The sequence below is a fragment of the Salvelinus namaycush genome, unplaced genomic scaffold, assembly GCF_016432855.1.
Source record: "Salvelinus namaycush isolate Seneca unplaced genomic scaffold, SaNama_1.0 Scaffold2341, whole genome shotgun sequence".
In the NCBI taxonomy this organism is placed as follows: Eukaryota; Metazoa; Chordata; class Actinopteri; order Salmoniformes; family Salmonidae; genus Salvelinus; species Salvelinus namaycush.
Genome location: NW_024059166.1, coordinates 1 through 22,881, shown reverse-complemented (window position 1 = coordinate 22,881; position 22,881 = coordinate 1). Strand labels below are relative to the sequence as shown.

General features: G+C 43.1%; 1 protein-coding gene across 1 annotated transcript in view; it reads right to left on the bottom strand.

Annotated features, from left to right (window-relative positions):
• Positions 1 to 22,858, bottom strand: part of LOC120038708 (dystrobrevin beta-like) — a gene marked incomplete at its 5' end in the record, with an annotated part of 29,974 nt that extends 7,116 nt beyond the window's left edge. Inside the window, 3 exons of the mRNA XM_038984372.1 lie at positions 5,172 to 5,268; positions 22,427 to 22,540; positions 22,776 to 22,858. Of these exons, the coding sequence (XP_038840300.1) occupies positions 5,172 to 5,268; positions 22,427 to 22,540; positions 22,776 to 22,858 (294 nt within the window). The remainder of the gene's footprint in view (positions 1 to 5,171; positions 5,269 to 22,426; positions 22,541 to 22,775) is intronic.
• Positions 22,859 to 22,881: the final 23 nt, after the last annotated feature.

Sequence of the window (22,881 nt, the reverse complement as noted above, 5' to 3'; positions counted from 1 at the left end):
GCTTTGTGAGTAGCTCACTCTTGTGAGCTCCCCACTCCTTGACTGCAACCCTTTTCATTTACCCTCCAGGTCTCTTTTTTTAATTTTTTAATTTTACCTTTATTTATACAGGTTTTTTCTCATTGAGATAACATCTCTTTTCCAAGAGAGACCTGGTCCAATAGCAGCAGGGGGAACAACATTTCAGACAAAACAATTTACATACACAACATTAAACAAAACTATAAACACACATACAGCACAACAAAAACAGTGTACATTAAAAACACAAACGTCTTGACTAAAAACAGCTGGCCTAAAAACAATTACACTCTTCTATGATATATACATCGATCAAGTGTTTAAACTCCACCAACGAAACTAGATCATCACATTTTAAAATGTTCATGACAGAATTCCAGAACCACGGAGCTAAGTAACTAGAACTATTTCAACCATGTCCTGTTCTAATTTTTTGTACTGTTAGAAGCAAATCAGAATGGGACTGTAATTTATATTTATTTACTGACCTGACTAAAAAAGAACAGAGATAAAATGGCATTTTACCCAATATGGCCTTATAAATCAGTGTCTACCAGTGTTTAAGACTACTCAAGGTCCATGACGACCAGCCAACAGCGCTGTAGAGATCACAATGATGTGTTAGACGTTTCTGATTTGTAATGAACCTGAGGGCTGCATGATACACTGAATCAAGTGCTCTCAGGGTAGTGGCTGAGGCCTGCATATATATAACATCACTAAAATCTAAAACCGACAGTAATGTACATCGTACCAGCTCCTTCCTGGCCTCAAAAGAAAAACAAGCCTTATGCCGGTAATAAAATCCTATTTTCAGCTTGAGCTTCCTTATCAAGTTCTCTACATGCACAGTGAAGCTCAGTTTATCATCAACCCACACACCCAAATATTTGTACACTTTAACTTGCTCTATAGTATGTCCAGCCAATGTAGCAATGACATGATTTGTAACATGCCTGGCATTTGAAAATACCATGCATTTTGTTTTACCCAAATTTAGAATCAGCTTTAAATCATACAGATTCTGTTGTATGATGTTAAATGCTCTTTGAGCATTTTCAAAAGCTAAAGATAAACTACTACCACTTGAATAAAGAACAGTATCATCTGCATAAAAATGAACATCCGCTGTTTCAATAAGATCCCCAATGTTGTTGATATACAAAATGAACAACAGTGGGCCCAAAATAGAACCTTGCGGAACACCTGAGCACACCTCTATGGACACAGATTTACAACCATCCGCCATTACACATTGTGTACGATTTGATAGGTAATTTATAAACCAGTCTAGAGCATGACCAGTAATTCCACAACATTTTAACCTTTGCACTAACACAGCATGGTCCACGGTGTCAAAAGCCTTCGACAAATCATTAAAAACAGACACACAATGTAACTTCTTATCAAGAGCACAGTGGATGTCATTTAAAACCTTCAATGTTGCTGAAACAGTGCTGTGGCCAGACCTAAAACCTGATTGCATTCCATTTAAAATGTTGTTTTCTTGGAAGTGGACCTTTAGCTGCCTACTAACTAAGGACTCCAGTACCTTTGACAGTACAGACAATTTTGATATGGGTCGATAGTTGTCAAGTAGCGAAGGATCTACACCTTTCAGAAGAGGGAGTACAAAAGCAGATTTCCATAACTTGGGGATTTCCTTAACATCAAGCGTGAGGTTAAAAATATATTTTTAAGGGGGGAGCAATGATGTAGGTGTAGGAGGTGGGGGTCTAGTTCATCAGGACCAGGGGATTTTTTATATTTTTTGGGCAGCATTTGGAACTGCTGATCTGCAGTCAAGAACGCTGAGTTAATCTAAGCCTATGATGCCCTTCAGAGCTGCTCTCTCTTCATCTGACTACGTTTTCTCTCATAGTCCAAGAGCATCTGGTCGTCGCGGTGGTGGCACAGGGCTACTCATTTCTCCTAACTGGAGATTTGGTCTTTTCTCCCTCTCACCTGTCCATCTACTCTCTCACCTGTCCATCTACTCTCTCACCTGTCCATCTCCTCATTTGAATTCCATGCGGTCACTGTCACTTGTCCACTCAAGCTTTGTTGTTATCTATCGCCCACCAAGTGCCCTTGGAGACTTCCTCAATGAGCTTAACACTTTCATAAACTTATTTCCTGATGATGGCTCACCACTCTTTTACTGGGCAACTTCTACCCACCGACCTCCCGACCTCCCGACCTCTCCCTTCGATTCATTTATTTGCAACTCTCTCGTTCCCCTCCTTGCCTTTTGACGTCACCCTTCTCCCTCCTGTCTCCTGATTCAGCCTCTTCGACCCTACTCTCCTTCCTTTCCGCATCCTTTGACTCACACTACCCCATTTCCTCCCGGGCCGGCTCGGCCCTCCCCTCCCCTCTTGCTTCGTGGCTGAGTGACTCATTGCGAGCTTACAGAAAAAGGACTGCGGGCAGCTGAGCGAAAATGGAGGAAAACAAAACTTCCGGAGGACCTATCATCCTTTCACTGATTTCTCTCTACCTTCTCTTCCTCTGACTCCACTGCTAATTCCACTTTCTATCACTCCACATTTCAAACGTCTGCCTCTAACCCTAGGAAACTATTTTCTACCTTTTCCTCCCTCCTTAATCCTCCACTCCCTCCCTCTCTGCGGACAACTTTGTCAACCACTTTGAAAAGAAGGTTGATGACAGTCCGCTCCTCATTCACTTAGACTATTGAGTCCACTGGTCTCACTCACACAGAACTACCCTACGCCTTGATCTCTTTCTCCCCTCTATCTCTCCAGATGAAATCCTGTGACTAGTAAGGTCTGCCCGCCCGTCAACCTGCTCGCTCGACTCCATCCCCTCCTCCCTTCTCCAGAGCTTCTCCCATTCCTCACTTCCCTCATCAACTCATCCCTGACCACTGGCTGCGTCCCCTCTGACTTCAAAATGGCCTGAGTCGCTCCGCTCCTCAAGAAACCAACACTTGACTAATTTGATGTCAAAAACTATAGACCTGTATCCCTGCTTTCTTTTCTTTCCAAAACACTTTAGCATGTTGTCTCTGATCAACTCTCTCGTTATCTCTCTCAGAACAATATTCTTGACCCTAATCAGTCAGGCTATAAGATGGGTCACTGCTCTCCTCTGTGTCACGGAGGCTCTCCGCACTGCCAAAGCTGACTCTCTCTCCTCTGTTCACATCCTCCTTGATATATTGACTCCCTTTGACACCATGAACCACACTATGAACCATCAGATCCTTCTCTCCACCCTCTCAGGGCTGGGCGTCTCAGACTGCAGACTCTTGGATTGCATCCTACCTGGCAGGCCGCTTCCAAGTGACGTGGAAAGGATCTGTGTCTGCACCACGTACTCTGACTAATGGTGTCCCTCAGGGCTCGGTTCTAGGCCCTCTCCTCTTCTCTCTATACACCAAGTCACTCGGCTCGTCATATCCTCACATATTGTCTCCTATAATTGCTATGCGGATGACACAACTACTTTTCTCCTTTCCCATTTCCCTTTTCTGACACCCATGTGGCGAAATGCATCTCTGCGCACGCAGAGATGCATTTCGCCACATGGGTGTCAGAAAAGGATGTTGGCTCACCACCTCAAGCTCAACTTAGAACAAGACGGAGCTGCTTAGAGACTATAAAATGTCCGCAATGCGCTCGTTAGCATTTAGATAGAGAATGCCATGGGATTTTACATGTACTTGTTAGCATTGCTAACCTTCAGATTACAAAGGCTCAGTGGGGTTTGAAAATAGCGCCCCTTGTGCGCAATGCCGGTATTACAGAATATCCCGGTATGGCACAAGGTCGGTATGAAGGTATGACAATCTGGATACCGCCCAAGCCTAACACCCCCCCGAACATACACTCCCTGTCTATTACAGCATCTTTACTGCTCTGAAATCTAATGAGACCCATGTGTGAGCCTGCCTGTAGCGATTAAGGAGGGGACTGTAGTGTTCGGTCTGGGAAGAAAGGGGCACTGTGCAGGGCCCAGGAGCAGACCTGGGTTCAAACACTATTCAAATCAATTCAAATACTGCATCTGTGCTTGATTGAGCATGCTTAGCTTAAATGGACCATTAGGATAGTCCCAAAACGTCAAACCCCGCCCATCTTACACTCCAGGCAGGCTAGAGAAAACGCTGAAGGTATTTGAAAGATTTCGAATAGCGTTTGAGCCCAGGCTTAGAGCCAGCCTGCCCGCGTGTCCACGACTGTATGGCTTAGAGCCAGCCTGGTCCAGAACTGCATGAAGTGACAAATAACCCATCTATAAAAGTACTGTGCCAAATCTCTGTAGGAAAACAGTGCTGCCTCAAACCGACCAGCGCAAGTGCATAACATAACATGTCCATAAAAAATGCTGCTACTGGAAGTTCCTTAAACACAATCCATCGGAGACATATCAACACGTGCATTAAGAGTGAACAGTAGTGTGACATGTAATATTATGGTTAGAGAGTGACTGGCTGACTGGGTCTGGTGCTGCCATTCTACTGCTTCCTTAATGTAAACTGAAGAGACACACTTACTGCCTGCTTCTGCTCCTCATCCTATCAGTCAGCCAATGGTAAGCAGTGATAGAAAGCATGAGCATTGAGGGAGAGAGAAGTGACAGAGAGAGAGGGACATACCGAGAAAGAGAGCAAGAAAGTGACAGAAAGAGAGAGAACGCAAGACAGAAAGAGAGAAAAAGTGACAGAAAGACAGAGAGAGAAAAAGATAAAACAGTGGCAAAGAGTCAGGAGCTTCAATATCAGGACAGGAAAGACAGGTTTCTGCAAGTTAACCAATCGGCCCTGAGGGACAGCAACTGTCAACTACAATCAATGCAGTGTCCAACACGTTCTAAACAGTTGGAACAAATTCATGGTTGATGTTAACGAATACCAGATGGCATAAAAAGCAATAATGACAGAAGTTGATACTGCACTCTCTCTCACAAGCATTTCACTACACTCACATTAACATCTGCTAACCATGTGTATGTGACAAATAACATTTGATTTGATATACTATATATCAATTTGATATACTTCTAACTATATAGTAAAGAATGACAGCGTCAGTTATAAACGTCTGAAGAACAAGGACCAGCTATTGTTTATAATATATATAATAATCTGTAGTAGATATCAGGCTGTCAGAGTCCTCTCCTACCTTGAGTAACCTCATCAGTCCCTCTAGCTGGACCATCAGTTCCCGTCTGCTCTCCTGTAGGGCTGACATGCGCCTCTCCAGCTCATCCTTCCTGTGCCTGTTGTCACACACACACACGCACACGCACACGCACACACACAGAACAGCTGTTAGTCTTTATTGCCTCCTGAAAGGTGAAAGCCTGAAAGTCTGTCAGTCACTAGGCTCCCTAGGGTTGCCTCCCACATTAACAATGATCCGTCCTTGGCCTGAGAATTGCCAACACTAGTCAGTCCCGACTGTCTTCCGTCAGGTGGCGTCCCTGAGTGCAGACTGCAGACGCTGAGTGGTGATGATGGAAGACATTGGTCAGTCCCTTGTCCATGTCTTTCCTAATATCACACCACTACACAGACACAGTCTCTTCTCTGAGCCTGGTTACACTACCTCAGGGTTAGACAACCCTGTTCCTGGAGTGACACAGGTCCTGCAGGATTTTGTTCCAACTAGGCACCACACCTGACCAACTGAGCTAATTGATCAGTTCAGTGATTGCCTAAATTCAACACACCTGGTCTTCCAGGTCAGTTAAAACATGAAGCGCCTGCGGCCCTCCAGGACCAGGGTTACCAACCACTGCACTACATAGAGCCTGGTCACATTCCAGGGTAACAGAAAGAGACAACACACCACTGGCAAGATCCCTTTTAATGTGATGAGACGATTGAACCGGTCCATCTGCACCGGTTCAACCTCTGGTGGGCATTTGGTAATTATCTTCATTCACGACTATGAGATCCAAATGGAGGACAGAAAACACTATCTATCTGTCTGCCCACCCACAAATTCAACCATCACAAACAAATGCTGCCTGACCGACTTTCTTCTCCACTCTACCTCAGAGCTATAGGCTACAATACAGAGCTATAGGCTACAATACAGAGCTATAGGCTACAATGCAGAGCTATATGCTTCAATACAGAGCTATAGGCTACAATACAGAGCTATATGCTACAATGCAGAGCAATAGGCTACAATGCAGAGCTATAGGCTACAATGCAGAGCTTTAGGCTACAATGCAGAGCTATAGGCTAAATTGCAGAGCTATATGCTACAATGCAAAGCTTTAGGCTACAATGCAGAGCTATAGGCTACAATGCAGAGCTATATGCTAAATTGCAAAGCTTTAGGCTACAATGCAGAGCTATAGGCTAAATTGCAGAGCTATATGCTACAATGCAGAGCTATAGGCTACAATGCAGAGCTATAGGTTACAATACAGACAGATATTATAGCCAGATTGCCAATCAATCAGTGAAAGTGCCTGTGGCAATCAAAATGTTACATAGATTATCTTTGGGTCAGGAACCAATACACAGTCAGTTAGGAAAGCAAAGGCTAGCTTTTTCAAACAGAAATTTGCATCCTGCAGCACTAATTCCAATACGTTTTGGGACACTGTAAAGTCCATGGAGAATAAGAGTACCTCCTCCCAGCTGCCCACTGCACTGAGACTAGGAAACACTGTCGCCACTGATAAATCCACGATAATCGAGAACTTCAATAAGCATTTCTCTACGGCTGGCCATGCTTTCCACCTGACTACCCCAACCCCGGCCAACAGCTCTGTGTCCCCCCCCCCCCCCCCCGCAGCAACTGGGGGGGACACAGATGATGTCCAGAAAGAGCTGCAAAATCTGGATCCCTACAAATCAGCTGGGCTAGACAATCTGGACCCTCTCTTCCTAAAATTATCCGCCGCCATTGTTGCAACCCCTATTACTAGTCTGTTCAACCTCTCTTTCGTATCATCTGAGATTCCTAAAGATTGGAAAGCGGCCGCGGTCATAGCCTCTTCAAAGGGGGAGACAATCTAGACCCAAACTGTTACAGACCTATATCCATCCTGCCCTGCCTTTCTAAAATCTTCAAAAGCCAAGTAAACAAACAGATCACCGACCAATTCGAATCCCACCGTACCTTCTCCGCTATGCAATCTGGTTTCCGAGCTGGTCATGGGTGCACCTCAGCCACGCTCAAGGTTCTAAACGATATCATAACCGCCATCGATAAAAGACAGTACTGTGCAGCCGTCTTCATCGACCTGGCCAAGGCTTTCGACTCTGTCAATCACTGTAATCTTATCTGCAGACTCAACAGCCTTGGTTTCTGAAATGGCTGCCTCGCCTGGTTCACCAACTACTTCTCAGATAGAGTTCAGTGTGTCAAATCGGAAGGCCTGTTGTCCGGACCTCTGGCAGCCTCTATGGGGGTGCCACAGGGTTCAATTCTCGGGCCGACTCTTTTCTATGTATACATCAATGATGTCATTCTTGCTGCTGGTGATTATCTGATCCACCTCTACGCAGGCGACACCATTCTGTATACATCTGGCCCTTCTTTACACACTGTGTTAACAAACCTCCAAACGAACTTCAACGCCATACAACACTCCTTCCGTGGCCTCCAACTGCTCTTAAATGCTAGTAAAATTAAATGCATGCTCTTCAACCGATCGCTGCCCATATCCGCCCGCCCGACTAGCATCACTACTCTGGACGGTTCCGACTTAGAATATGTGGACAACTATAAATACCTAGGTGTCTGGCTAGACTGTACTCTCCTTCCAGACTCACATTAAGCATCTCCAATCAAAAGTTAAATCTAGAATCGTCTTCTTATTTCACAACAATGCCTCCTTCACTCATGCTGCCAAACATACCCTCGTAAAACTGACTATCCTACTGATCCTTAACTTCGGCGATGTCATTTACAAAATAGCATCATACACTCTACTCAGCAAACTGGATACAGTCTATCAGTGCCATACGTTTTGTCACCAAAGCCCCATATACTACCCACCACTGCGACCTGTATGCTGTTGTAGGCTGGTCCTCGCTACATATTCGTCGCCAAACCCACTGGCTCCAGGTCATCTATAAGTCTTTGCTAGGTAAAGCTCCGCCTTATCTCAGCTCAATTGTCACCATAGCAACACACACCCGTAGCACGCGCTCCAGCAGGTATATTTCACTGGTCATCCCCAAAGCCAACACCTGCATTGGCCGCCTTTCCTTCCAGTTCTCTGCTGACAATGACTGGAACTCATTTTTTAAAATCACTGAAGTTGGAGACTTATATTTCCCTCACTAACTTTAAGCGTCTGCTGTCAGAGCGGCTTACCGATCACCGCAGCTGTACACAGCCCATCTGTAAATAGCCCATCCATCCAACCAACTACCTACCTCATCCCCATATTTATTTTTCTGCTCTTTTACACACCAGTATTTCTACTTGCACATCCTCAACTGCATATATATCACTCCAGTGTAAATTGCTAAATTGTAATTACTTCGCCACTATTGGCCTATTTATTGCCTTACCTCCTTACTTCATTTGCACACACTCTATATAGATTTTTCGATTGTGTTATTGACTGTATGTTTGTTTATTCCATGTGTAACTCTGTGTTGTTGTTTTTGTCGCACTGTTTTGCTTTATGTTGTCCAGGTCGCAGTTGTAAATGAGAACTTGTTCTCAACTGGCCTACCTGGTTAAATAAAGGTGAATTTAAAAAAAACTAGATAGACACACAGTAGCTATAGACACACAGCTAGACACACAGTAGCTATAGACACACAGCTAGACACACAGTAGCTATAGACACACAGCTAGACACACAGTAGCTATAGACACACAGCTAGACACACAGTAGCTATAGACACACAGTAGCTATAGACACACAGCTAGACACACAGTAGCTATAGACACACAGTAGCTATAGACACACAGCTAGACACACAGTAGCTATAGACACACAGTAGCTATAGACACACAGTAGCTATAGACACACAGTAGCTATAGACACACAGTAGCTATAGACACACAGCTAGACACACAGTAGCTATAGACACACAGTAGCTATAGACACACAGCTAGACACACAGTAGCTAGACACACAGTAGCTATAGACACACAGCTAGACACACAGTAGCTATAGACACACAGTAGCTATAGACACACAGCTAGACACACAGTAGCTATAGACACACAGCTAGACACACAGTAGCTATAGACACACAGTAGCTATAGACACACAGCTAGACACACAGTAGCTATAGACACACAGCTAGACACACAGTAGCTATAGCCACACAGCTAGACACACAGTAGCTATAGACACACAGCTAGACACACAGTAGCTATAGACACACAGTAGCTATAGACACACAGCTAGACACACAGTAGCTATAGACACACAGCTAGACACACAGTAGCTATAGACACACAGTAGCTATAGACACACAGCTAGACACACAGTAGCTATAGACACACAGCTAGACACACAGTAGCTATAGACCCACAGTAGCTATAGACACACAGCTAGACACACAGTAGCTATAGACACAGTAGCTATAGACACACAGCTAGACACACAGTAGCTATAGACACACAGTAGCTATAGACACACAGTAGCTATAGACACACAGTAGCTATAGACACACAGTAGCTATAGACCCACAGTAGCTATAGACACACAGCTAGACACACAGTAGCTATAGACACACAGCTAGACACACAGTAGCTATAGACACACAGCTAGACCCACAGTAGCTATAGACACACAGCAGCTATAGACACACAGCTAAACACACAGTAGCTATAGACACACAGTAGCTATAGACACACAGTAGCTATAGACACACAGTAGCTATAGACACACAGCTAGACACACAGTAGCTATAGACACACAGCTAGACACACAGTAGCTATAGACACACAGTAGCTATAGACACACAGCTAGACACACAGTAGCTATAGACACACAGCTAGACACACAGTAGCTAGAGACACAGTAGCTATAGACACACAGCTAGACACACAGTAGCTATAGACACACAGCTAGACACACAGTAGCTATAGACACACAGTAGCTATAGACACACAGCTAGACACACAGTAGCTATAGACACACAGCTAGACACACAGTAGCTATAGACACACAGTAGCTATAGACACACAGTAGCTATAGACACACAGCTAGACACACAGTAGCTATAGACACACAGCTAGACACACAGTAGCTATAGACACACAGTAGCTATAGACACACAGCTAGACACACAGTAGCTATAGACACACAGCTAGACACACAGTAGCTAGAGACACAGTAGCTATAGACACACAGCTAGACACACAGTAGCTATAGACACACAGCTAGAAACACAGTAGCTATAGACACACAGTAGCTATAGACACACAGCTAGACACACAGTAGCTATAGACACACAGCTAGACACACAGTAGCTAGAGACACAGTAGCTATAGACACACAGCTAGACACACAGTAGCTATAGACACACAGTAGCTATAGACACACAGCTAAACACACAGTAGCTATAGACACACAGTAGCTATAGACACACACACAGTAGCTATAGACACACAGTAGCTATAGACACACAGTAGCTATAGACACACAGTAGCTATAGACACACAGCTAGACACACAGTAGCTATAGACACACAGTAGCTATAGACACACAGCTAGACACACAGTAGCTATAGACACACAGTAGCTATAGACACACAGCTAGACACACAGTAGCTATAGACACACAGTAGCTATAGACACACAGTAGCTATAGACACACAGTAGCTATAGACACACAGCTAAACACACAGTAGCTATAGACACACAGTAGCTATAGACACACAGCTAAACACACAGTAGCTATAGAAACACAGTAGCTATAGACACACAGTAGCTATAGACACACAGCTAAACACACAGTAGCTATAGACACACAGCTAGACACACAGTAGCTATAGACACACAGTAGCTATAGACACACAGCTAGACACACAGTAGCTATAGACACACAGCTAAACACACAGTAGCTATAGACACACAGTAGCTATAGACACACAGCTAAACACACAGTAGCTATAGACCCACAGTAGCTATAGACACACAGCTAGACACACAGTAGCTATAGACACACAGCTAAACACACAGTAGCTATAGACACACAGTAGCTATAGACACACAGCTAGACACACAGTAGCTATAGACACACAGCTAGACACACAGTAGCTATAGACACACAGTAGCTATAGACACACAGCTAGACACACAGTAGCTATAGACACACAGCTAGACACACAGTAGCTATAGACCCACAGTAGCTATAGACACACAGCTAGACACACAGTAGCTATAGACACAGTAGCTATAGACACACAGCTAGACACACAGTAGCTATAGACACACAGTAGCTATAGACACACAGTAGCTATAGACACACAGCTAAACACACAGTAGCTATAGACACACAGTAGCTATAGACACACAGCTAAACACACAGTAGCTATAGAAACACAGTAGCTATAGACACACAGTAGCTATAGACACACAGCTAAACACACAGTAGCTATAGACACACAGCTAGACACACAGTAGCTATAGACACACAGTAGCTATAGACACACAGCTAGACACACAGTAGCTATAGACACACAGTAGCTATAGACACACAGCTAAACACACAGTAGCTATAGACACACAGTAGCTATAGACACACAGCTAAACACACAGTAGCTATAGACACACAGTAGCTATAGACACACAGTAGCTATAGACACACAGCTAGACACACAGTAGCTATAGACACACAGCTAAACACACAGTAGCTATAGACACACAGTAGCTATAGACACACAGCTAAACACACAGTAGCTATAGACACACAGTAGCTATAGACACACAGTAGCTATAGACACACAGCTAGACACACAGTAGCTATAGACACACAGCTAAACACACAGTAGCTATAGACACACAGTAGCTATAGACACACAGCTAAACACACAGTAGCTATAGACACACAGCTAGACACACAGTAGCTATAGACACACAGCTAAACACACAGTAGCTATAGACACACAGTAGCTATAGACACACAGCTAAACACACAGTAGCTATAGACACACAGTAGCTATAGACACACAGCTAAACACACAGTAGCTATAGACACACAGTAGCTATAGACACACAGCTAAACACACAGTAGCTATAGACACACAGTAGCTATAGACACACAGCTAAACACACAGTAGCTATAGACACACAGTAGCTATAGACACACAGTAGCTATAGACACACAGTAGCTATAGACACACAGTAGCTATAGACACACAGCTAGACACACAGTAGCTATAGACACACAGTAGCTATAGACACACAGCTAGACACACAGTAGCTATAGACACACAGTAGCTATAGACACACAGCTAAACACACAGTAGCTATAGACCCACAGTAGCTATAGACACACAGCTAGACACACAGTAGCTATAGACACACAGCTAAACACACAGTAGCTATAGACACACAGTAGCTATAGACACACAGCTAGACACACAGTAGCTATAGACACACAGCTAGACACACAGTAGCTATAGACACACAGTAGCTATAGACACACAGCTAGACACACAGTAGCTATAGACACACAGCTAGACACACAGTAGCTATAGACCCACAGTAGCTATAGACACACAGCTAGACACACAGTAGCTATAGACACAGTAGCTATAGACACACAGCTAGACACACAGTAGCTATAGACACACAGTAGCTATAGACACACAGTAGCTATAGACACACAGCTAAACACACAGTAGCTATAGACACACAGTAGCTATAGACACACAGCTAAACACACAGTAGCTATAGAAACACAGTAGCTATAGACACACAGTAGCTATAGACACACAGCTAAACAAACAGTAGCTATAGACACACAGCTAGACACACAGTAGCTATAGACACACAGTAGCTATAGACACACAGCTAGACACACAGTAGCTATAGACACACAGTAGCTATAGACACACAGCTAAACACACAGTAGCTATAGACACACAGTAGCTATAGACACACAGCTAAACACACAGTAGCTATAGACACACAGTAGCTATAGACACACAGTAGCTATAGACACACAGCTAGACACACAGTAGCTATAGACACACAGCTAAACACACAGTAGCTATAGACACACAGTAGCTATAGACACACAGCTAAACACACAGTAGCTATAGACACACAGTAGCTATAGACACACAGTAGCTATAGACACACAGCTAGACACACAGTAGCTATAGACACACAGCTAAACACACAGTAGCTATAGACACACAGTAGCTATAGACACACAGCTAAACACACAGTAGCTATAGACACACAGCTAGACACACAGTAGCTATAGACACACAGCTAAACACACAGTAGCTATAGACACACAGTAGCTATAGACACACAGCTAAACACACAGTAGCTATAGACACACAGTAGCTATAGACACACAGCTAAACACACAGTAGCTATAGACACACAGTAGCTATAGACACACAGCTAAACACACAGTAGCTATAGACACACAGTAGCTATAGACACACAGCTAAACACACAGTAGCTATAGACACACAGTAGCTATAGACACACAGCTAAACACACAGTAGCTATAGACACACAGTAGCTATAGACACACACACAGTAGCTATAGACACACAGTAGCTATAGACACACACACAGTAGCTATAGACACACAGTAGCTATAGACACACAGCTAGACACACAGTAGCTATAGACACACAGTAGCTATAGACACACAGCTAGACACACAGTAGCTATAGACACACAGCTAGACACACAGTAGCTATAGACACACAGTAGCTATAGACACACAGCTAGACACACAGTAGCTATAGACACACAGCTAGACACACAGTAGCTATAGCCACACAGTAGCTATAGACACACAGCTAGACACACAGTAGCTATAGACACACAGCTAGACACACAGTAGCTATAGACCCACAGTAGCTATAGACACACAGCTAGACACACAGTAGCTATAGACACAGTAGCTATAGACACACAGCTAGACACACAGTAGCTATAGACACACAGTAGCTATAGACACACAGTAGCTATAGACACACAGCTAAACACACAGTAGCTATAGACACACAGTAGCTATAGACACACAGCTAAACACACAGTAGCTATAGAAACACAGTAGCTATAGACACACAGTAGCTATAGACACACAGCTAAACACACAGTAGCTATAGACACACAGCTAGACACACAGTAGCTATAGACACACAGTAGCTATAGACACACAGCTAGACACACAGTAGCTATAGACACACAGTAGCTATAGACACACAGCTAAACACACAGTAGCTATAGACACACAGTAGCTATAGACACACAGCTAAACACACAGTAGCTATAGACACACAGTAGCTATAGACACACAGTAGCTATAGACACACAGCTAGACACACAGTAGCTATAGACACACAGCTAAACACACAGTAGCTATAGACACACAGTAGCTATAGACACACAGCTAAACACACAGTAGCTATAGACACACAGTAGCTATAGACACACAGTAGCTATAGACACACAGCTAGACACACAGTAGCTATAGACACACAGCTAAACACACAGTAGCTATAGACACACAGTAGCTATAGACACACAGCTAAACACACAGTAGCTATAGACACACAGCTAGACACACAGTAGCTATAGACACACAGCTAAACACACAGTAGCTATAGACACACAGTAGCTATAGACACACAGCTAAACACACAGTAGCTATAGACACACAGTAGCTATAGACACACAGCTAAACACACAGTAGCTATAGACACACAGTAGCTATAGACACACAGCTAAACACACAGTAGCTATAGACACACAGTAGCTATAGACACACAGCTAAACACACAGTAGCTATAGACACACAGTAGCTATAGACACACAGCTAAACACACAGTAGCTATAGACACACAGTAGCTATAGACACACACACAGTAGCTATAGACACACAGTAGCTATAGACACACACACAGTAGCTATAGACACACAGTAGCTATAGACACACAGCTAGACACACAGTAGCTATAGACACACAGTAGCTATAGACACACAGCTAGACACACAGTAGCTATAGACACACAGCTAGACACACAGTAGCTATAGACACACAGTAGCTATAGACACACAGCTAGACACACAGTAGCTATAGACACACAGTAGCTATAGACACACAGTAGCTATAGACACACAGTAGCTATAGACACACAGTAGCTATAGACACACAGCTAGACACACAGTAGCTATAGACACACAGTAGCTATAGACACACAGCTAGACACACAGTAGCTAGACACACAGTAGCTATAGACACACAGCTAGACACACAGTAGCTATAGACACACAGTAGCTATAGACACACAGCTAGACACACAGTAGCTATAGACACACAGCTAGACACACAGTAGCTATAGACACACAGTAGCTATAGACACACAGCTAGACACACAGTAGCTATAGACACACAGCTAGACACACAGTAGCTATAGCCACACAGCTAGACACACAGTAGCTATAGACACACAGCTAGACACACAGTAGCTATAGACACACAGTAGCTATAGACACACAGCTAGACACACAGTAGCTATAGACACACAGCTAGACACACAGTAGCTATAGACACACAGCTAAACACACAGTAGCTATAGACACACAGTAGCTATAGACACACAGCTAAACACACAGTAGCTATAGACACACAGTAGCTATAGACACACACACAGTAGCTATAGACACACAGTAGCTATAGACACACACACAGTAGCTATAGACACACAGTAGCTATAGACACACAGCTAGACACACAGTAGCTATAGACACACAGTAGCTATAGACACACAGCTAGACACACAGTAGCTATAGACACACAGCTAGACACACAGTAGCTATAGACACACAGTAGCTATAGACACACAGCTAGACACACAGTAGCTATAGACACACAGCTAGACACACAGTAGCTATAGCCACACAGTAGCTATAGACACACAGCTAGACACACAGTAGCTATAGACACACAGCTAGACACACAGTAGCTATAGACCCACAGTAGCTATAGACACACAGCTAGACACACAGTAGCTATAGACACAGTAGCTATAGACACACAGCTAGACACACAGTAGCTATAGACACACAGTAGCTATAGACACACAGTAGCTATAGACACACAGCTAAACACACAGTAGCTATAGACACACAGTAGCTATAGACACACAGCTAAACACACAGTAGCTATAGACACACAGTAGCTATAGACACACAGTAGCTATAGACACACAGCTAAACACACAGTAGCTATAGACACACAGCTAGACACACAGTAGCTATAGACACACAGTAGCTATAGACACACAGCTAGACACACAGTAGCTATAGACACACAGTAGCTATAGACACACAGCTAAACACACAGTAGCTATAGACACACAGTAGCTATAGACACACAGCTAAACACACAGTAGCTATAGACACACAGTAGCTATAGACACACAGCTAAACACACAGTAGCTATAGACACACAGTAGCTATAGACACACAGTAGCTATAGACACACAGCTAGACACACAGTAGCTATAGACACACAGCTAAACACACAGTAGCTATAGACACACAGTAGCTATAGACACACAGCTAAACACACAGTAGCTATAGACACACAGTAGCTATAGACACACAGTAGCTATAGACACACAGCTAGACACACAGTAGCTATAGACACACAGCTAAACACACAGTAGCTATAGACACACAGTAGCTATAGACACACAGCTAAACACACAGTAGCTATAGACACACAGCTAGACACACAGTAGCTATAGACACACAGCTAAACACACAGTAGCTATAGACACACAGTAGCTATAGACACACAGCTAAACACACAGTAGCTATAGACACACAGTAGCTATAGACACACAGCTAAACACACAGTAGCTATAGACACACAGTAGCTATAGACACACAGCTAAACACACAGTAGCTATAGACACACAGTAGCTATAGACACACAGCTAAACACACAGTAGCTATAGACACACAGTAGCTATAGACACACAGCTAAACACACAGTAGCTATAGACACACAGTAGCTATAGACACACACACAGTAGCTATAGACACACAGTAGCTATAGACACACACACAGTAGCTATAGACACACAGTAGCTATAGACACACAGCTAGACACACAGTAGCTATAGACACACAGTAGCTATAGACACACAGCTAGACACACAGTAGCTATAGACACACAGCTAGACACACAGTAGCTATAGACACACAGTAGCTATAGACACACAGCTAGACACACAGTAGCTATAGACACACAGTAGCTATAGACACACAGTAGCTATAGACACACAGTAGCTATAGACACACAGTAGCTATAGACACACAGCTAGACACACAGTAGCTATAGACACACAGTAGCTATAGACACACAGCTAGACACACAGTAGCTAGACACACAGTAGCTATAGACACACAGCTAGACACACAGTAGCTATAGACACACAGTAGCTATAGACACACAGCTAGACACACAGTAGCTATAGACACACAGCTAGACACACAGTAGCTATAGACACACAGTAGCTATAGACACACAGCTAGACACACAGTAGCTATAGACACACAGCTAGACACACAGTAGCTATAGCCACACAGCTAGACACACAGTAGCTATAGACACACAGCTAGACACACAGTAGCTATAGACACACAGTAGCTATAGACACACAGCTAGACACACAGTAGCTATAGACACACAGCTAGACACACAGTAGCTATAGACACACAGCTAAACACACAGTAGCTATAGACACACAGTAGCTATAGACACACAGCTAAACACACAGTAGCTATAGACACACAGCTAGACACACAGTAGCTATAGACACACAGCTAAACACACAGTAGCTATAGACACACAGTAGCTATAGACACACAGCTAAACACACAGTAGCTATAGACACACAGTAGCTATAGACACACAGCTAAACACACAGTAGCTATAGACACACAGTAGCTATAGACACACAGCTAAACACACAGTAGCTATAGACACACAGTAGCTATAGACACACAGCTAAACACACAGTAGCTATAGACACACAGTAGCTATAGACACACACACAGTAGCTATAGACACACAGTAGCTATAGACACACACACAGTAGCTATAGACACACAGTAGCTATAGACACACAGCTAGACACACAGTAGCTATAGACACACAGTAGCTATAGACACACAGCTAGACACACAGTAGCTATAGACACACAGCTAGACACACAGTAGCTATAGACACACAGCTAAACACACAGTAGCTATAGACACACAGTAGCTATAGACACACAGCTAAACACACAGTAGCTATAGACACACAGTAGCTATAGACACACAGCTAAACACACAGTAGCTATAAACACACAGTAGCTATAGACACACAGCTAAACACACAGTAGCTATAGACACACAGTAGCTATAGACACACAGCTAAACACACAGTAGCTATAGACACACAGTAGCTATAGACACACAGCTAAACACACAGTAGCTATAGACACACAGTAGCTATAGACACACACACAGTAGCTATAGACACACAGTAGCTATAGACACACACACAGTAGCTATAGACACACAGTAGCTATAGACACACAGCTAGACACACAGTAGCTATAGACACACAGTAGCTATAGACACACAGCTAGACACACAGTAGCTATAGACACACAGTAGCTATAGACACACAGTAGCTATAGACACACAGTAGCTATAGACACACAGTAGCTATAGACACACAGTAGCTATAGACACACAGTAGCTATAGACACACAGTAGCTATAGACACACAGTAGCTATAGACACACAGTAGCTATAGACACACAGCTAAACACACAGTAGCTATAGACACACAGTAGCTATAGACACACAGTAGCTATAGACACACAGTAGCTATAGACACACAGTAGCTATAGACACACAGTAGCTATAGACACACAGCTAAACACACAGTAGCTATAGACACACAGTAGCTATAGACACACACACAGTAGCTATAGACACACAGTAGCTATAGACACACAGTACCTATAGCAGGAAGATATACAGTGCATTCGGAAAGTATTCAGACCCCTTCACTTTTTCCACATGATGTTACATTACAGCCTTATTCTAAAACTGATTAAATACATTTTTGTCCTCAATCAATCTACACACAATACCCCATAATGACAAAGCGAAAACAGGTTTTTATAATTATTTGCAAATGTATTAAAAATAAAAAACAGAAATACCTTATTTACATAAGTATTCAGACCCTTTGCTATGAGACTCGAAATTGAGCTCAGGTGCATCCTGTTTCCATTGATCATCCTTGAGATGTTTCTACAACTTGATTGGAGTCCACCTGTGGTAAATTCAATTGATTGGACATGATTTGGGAAGGCACACACCTGTCTATCCAAGGTCCCACAGTTGACAGTGCATGTCAGAGCAAAAACCAAGAGATCGAAGAAATTGTCCGTAGAGCTCAGAGACAGGATTGTGTCGAGGCACAGATCTGGGGAAGAGTACCAAAACATGTCTGCAGCATTGAAGGTCCCCAAGAACACAGTGGCCTCCATCATTCTTAAATGGAAGACGTTTGGAACCACCAACGCTAGGGCTGGCCGCCCAGCCAAACTGAGCAATCGGGGGAGAAGAGCCTTGGTCAGGGAGGTGACCAAGAACCCAATGGTCACTCTAACAGAGCTCCAGATTTCCTCTGTGGAGATGGGAGAATCTTCCAGAATGACAACCATCTCTGAAGCACTCCACCAATCATGCCTTTATGGTAGAGTGGACAGATGGAAGCCACTCCTCAGAAAAAGGCACATGACTGCCCGCTTGGAGTTTGCCAAAAGGCACCTAAAGGACTCTCAGACCATAACAAGATTCTCTGGTCTGATGAAACCAAGATTGAACTCATTGGCCTGAATGCCAAGCGTCACGTCTGGAGGAAACCTGGCACCATCCCTATGGTGAAGCATGATGGAGGCAGCATCATGCTGTGAGGATGTTTTTCAGCGGCAGGGACTGGGAGGCTAGTCAGGATCGAGGGAAAGATGAACAGAGCAAAGTACAGAGAGATCCTTGATGAAAACCTGCTCCTGAGCACTCAGGACCTCAGACAGGCGACGGTTCACCTTCCAACAGGAGAACAACCCTAAGCACACAGACAAGACAATGCAAGAGTGGCTTCTGGGAAAAGTCTCTGAATATCCTTGAGTGGCCCAGCCAGAGCCCGGACTTGAACCCGTTCGAACATCTCTGGAAAGACCTGAAAATAGCTGTGCAGTGACGCTCCACATCCACACCTGACAGACCTTGAGAGGATCTGCAGAGAAGAATGGGAGAAACTGCCCAAACACAGGTGTGCCAAGCTTGTAGCGTCATACCCAAGAAGACTCTAGGCTGTAATCGCTGCCAAAGGTGCTTCAACAAAGTATTGAGTAAAGGGTCTGAAAACTTATGTAAAGGTGATATTTCAGTTTCTTATTTTCATACATTTCCTGAATACTTTCCGAATGCACTGTAGGTGGGTAATGATCTCTCCTATTAGATATAGGTGGGTAATGATTTTTCCTATTAGATATAGGTGGGTAATGATCTCTCCTATTAGATTTAGGTGGGTAATGATCTCTCCAATAAGATATACTGTAGGTGGGTAATGATCTCTCCCTTTAGATATAGGTGGGTAATGAGCTCTCCTATTAGTTGTAGGTGGGTAATGATCTCTCCTATAAGATATACTGTAGGTGGGTAATGATCTCTCCCTTTAGATATAGGTGGGTAATGATCTCTCCTATTAGATTTAGGTCGGTAATGATCTCTCCTATTAGATGTAGGTGGGTAATGATCTCTCCTATAAGATATACTATAGGTGGGTAATGATCTTTCCTATTAAATTTAGGTGGGTAATGATCTCTCCCTTTAGATTTAGGTGGGTAATGATCTCTCCTATAAGATATACTATAGGTGGGTAATGATCTTTCCTATTATATATAGGTGGGTAATGATCTCTCCTATAAGATATACTATAGGTGGGTAATGATCTTTCCTATTATATATAGATGGGTAATGATCTCTCCTATTAGATGAAGGTGGGTAATGATATCTCCCTTTAGATTTAGGTGGGTAATGATCTCTCCTATAATATATACTGTAGGTGGGTAATGATCTCTCCTATTAGATATAGGTGGGTAATGATCTCTCCTATTAGATTTATGTGGGTAATGATCTCTCCAATAAGATATACTGTAGGTGGGTAATGATCTCTCCCTTTAGATTTAGGTGGGTAATGAGCTCTCCTATTAGATGTAGGTGGGTAATGATCTCTCCTATAAGATATACTGTAGGTGGGTAATGATCTCTCCCTTTAGATATAGGTGGGTAATGATCTCTCCTATTAGATTTATGTGGGTAATGATCTCTCCAATAAGATATACTGTAGGTGGGTAATGATCTCTCCCTTTAGATTTAGGTGGGTAATGAGCTCTCCTATTAGATGTAGGTGGGTAATGATCTCTCCTATAAGATATACTGTAGGTGGGTAATGATCTCTCCCTTTAGATATAAGTGGGTAATGATCTATCCTATTAAATAAAGATGGGTAATGATCTTTCCTATTAGATGAAGGTGGGTAATGATCTCTCCCTTTAGATATAGGTAGGTAATGATCTCTCCTATAAGATATACTGTAGGTGGGTAATGATCTCTACCTTTAGATATGTGGGTAAAGATCTCTCCTATTAGATGAAGGTGGGCAATGATATCTCCCTTTAGATATAGGTAGGTAATGATCTCTCCTATAAGATATACTGTAGGTGGGTAATGATCTCTACCTTTAGATATAGGTGGGCAACTATCTCTCCTATTATATATAGGTGGGAAATGATCTATCCTATTAAATATAGGTGGGTAATGATCTCTCCTATAATATATACTGTAGGTGGGTAATGATCTTTCCTATAATATATACTGTAGGTGGGTAATGATCTCTCCTATTAGATTTAGGTGGGTAATGATCTCTCCTATAATATATACTGTAGGTGGGTAATGATCTCTCCTATTGGATTTAGGTGGGTAATGATCTCTCCTATTAGATTTAGGTGGGTAATGATCTCTCCTATTAGATTTAGGTGGGTAATGATCTCTCCTATTAGATTTAGGTGGGTAATGATCTCTCCTATTAGATATAGGTGGGTAATGATCTCTCCTATAAGATACAGTGTAGGTGGGTAATATAGCTGGATATGTGGTACCTAAGGAGCCTGAGTTCGGCCAGAAGTGTGGGGTTTTGCTGGGCCTTCTCTGGGGTGGGCTGGGAGGCCTGCTCATGCTCCAGACGTAGCCTCTGGATCTCCTGGAGGATCTCTCTGAGGGATCAGAAGACACAACAAAATGGAGATTTAAAATCTGCCGGAAAATGACTTTCTGAAAGCAGATCCCGGTGACCAACATAAACTGAAATCTATTTACTTATAATTCACTAAATTCTTAAATTATGAGCATACAATAAATCTGATTAACTAATAAAGAAAATATTTAGTACAGTTTTTTTTTAAATTGCTTCATGTTTCTTCATAAAGTGACAGTCAAATACATTCCCACCTGTTTTTGTTCTCTAGTTCTGCTATTAGCTGCCTCTGTTGTTTGTTGGCATCGGAGTTGAAACTCAGATCGGTTGGAGGACATTGCTAAAAGACAAAATTACATA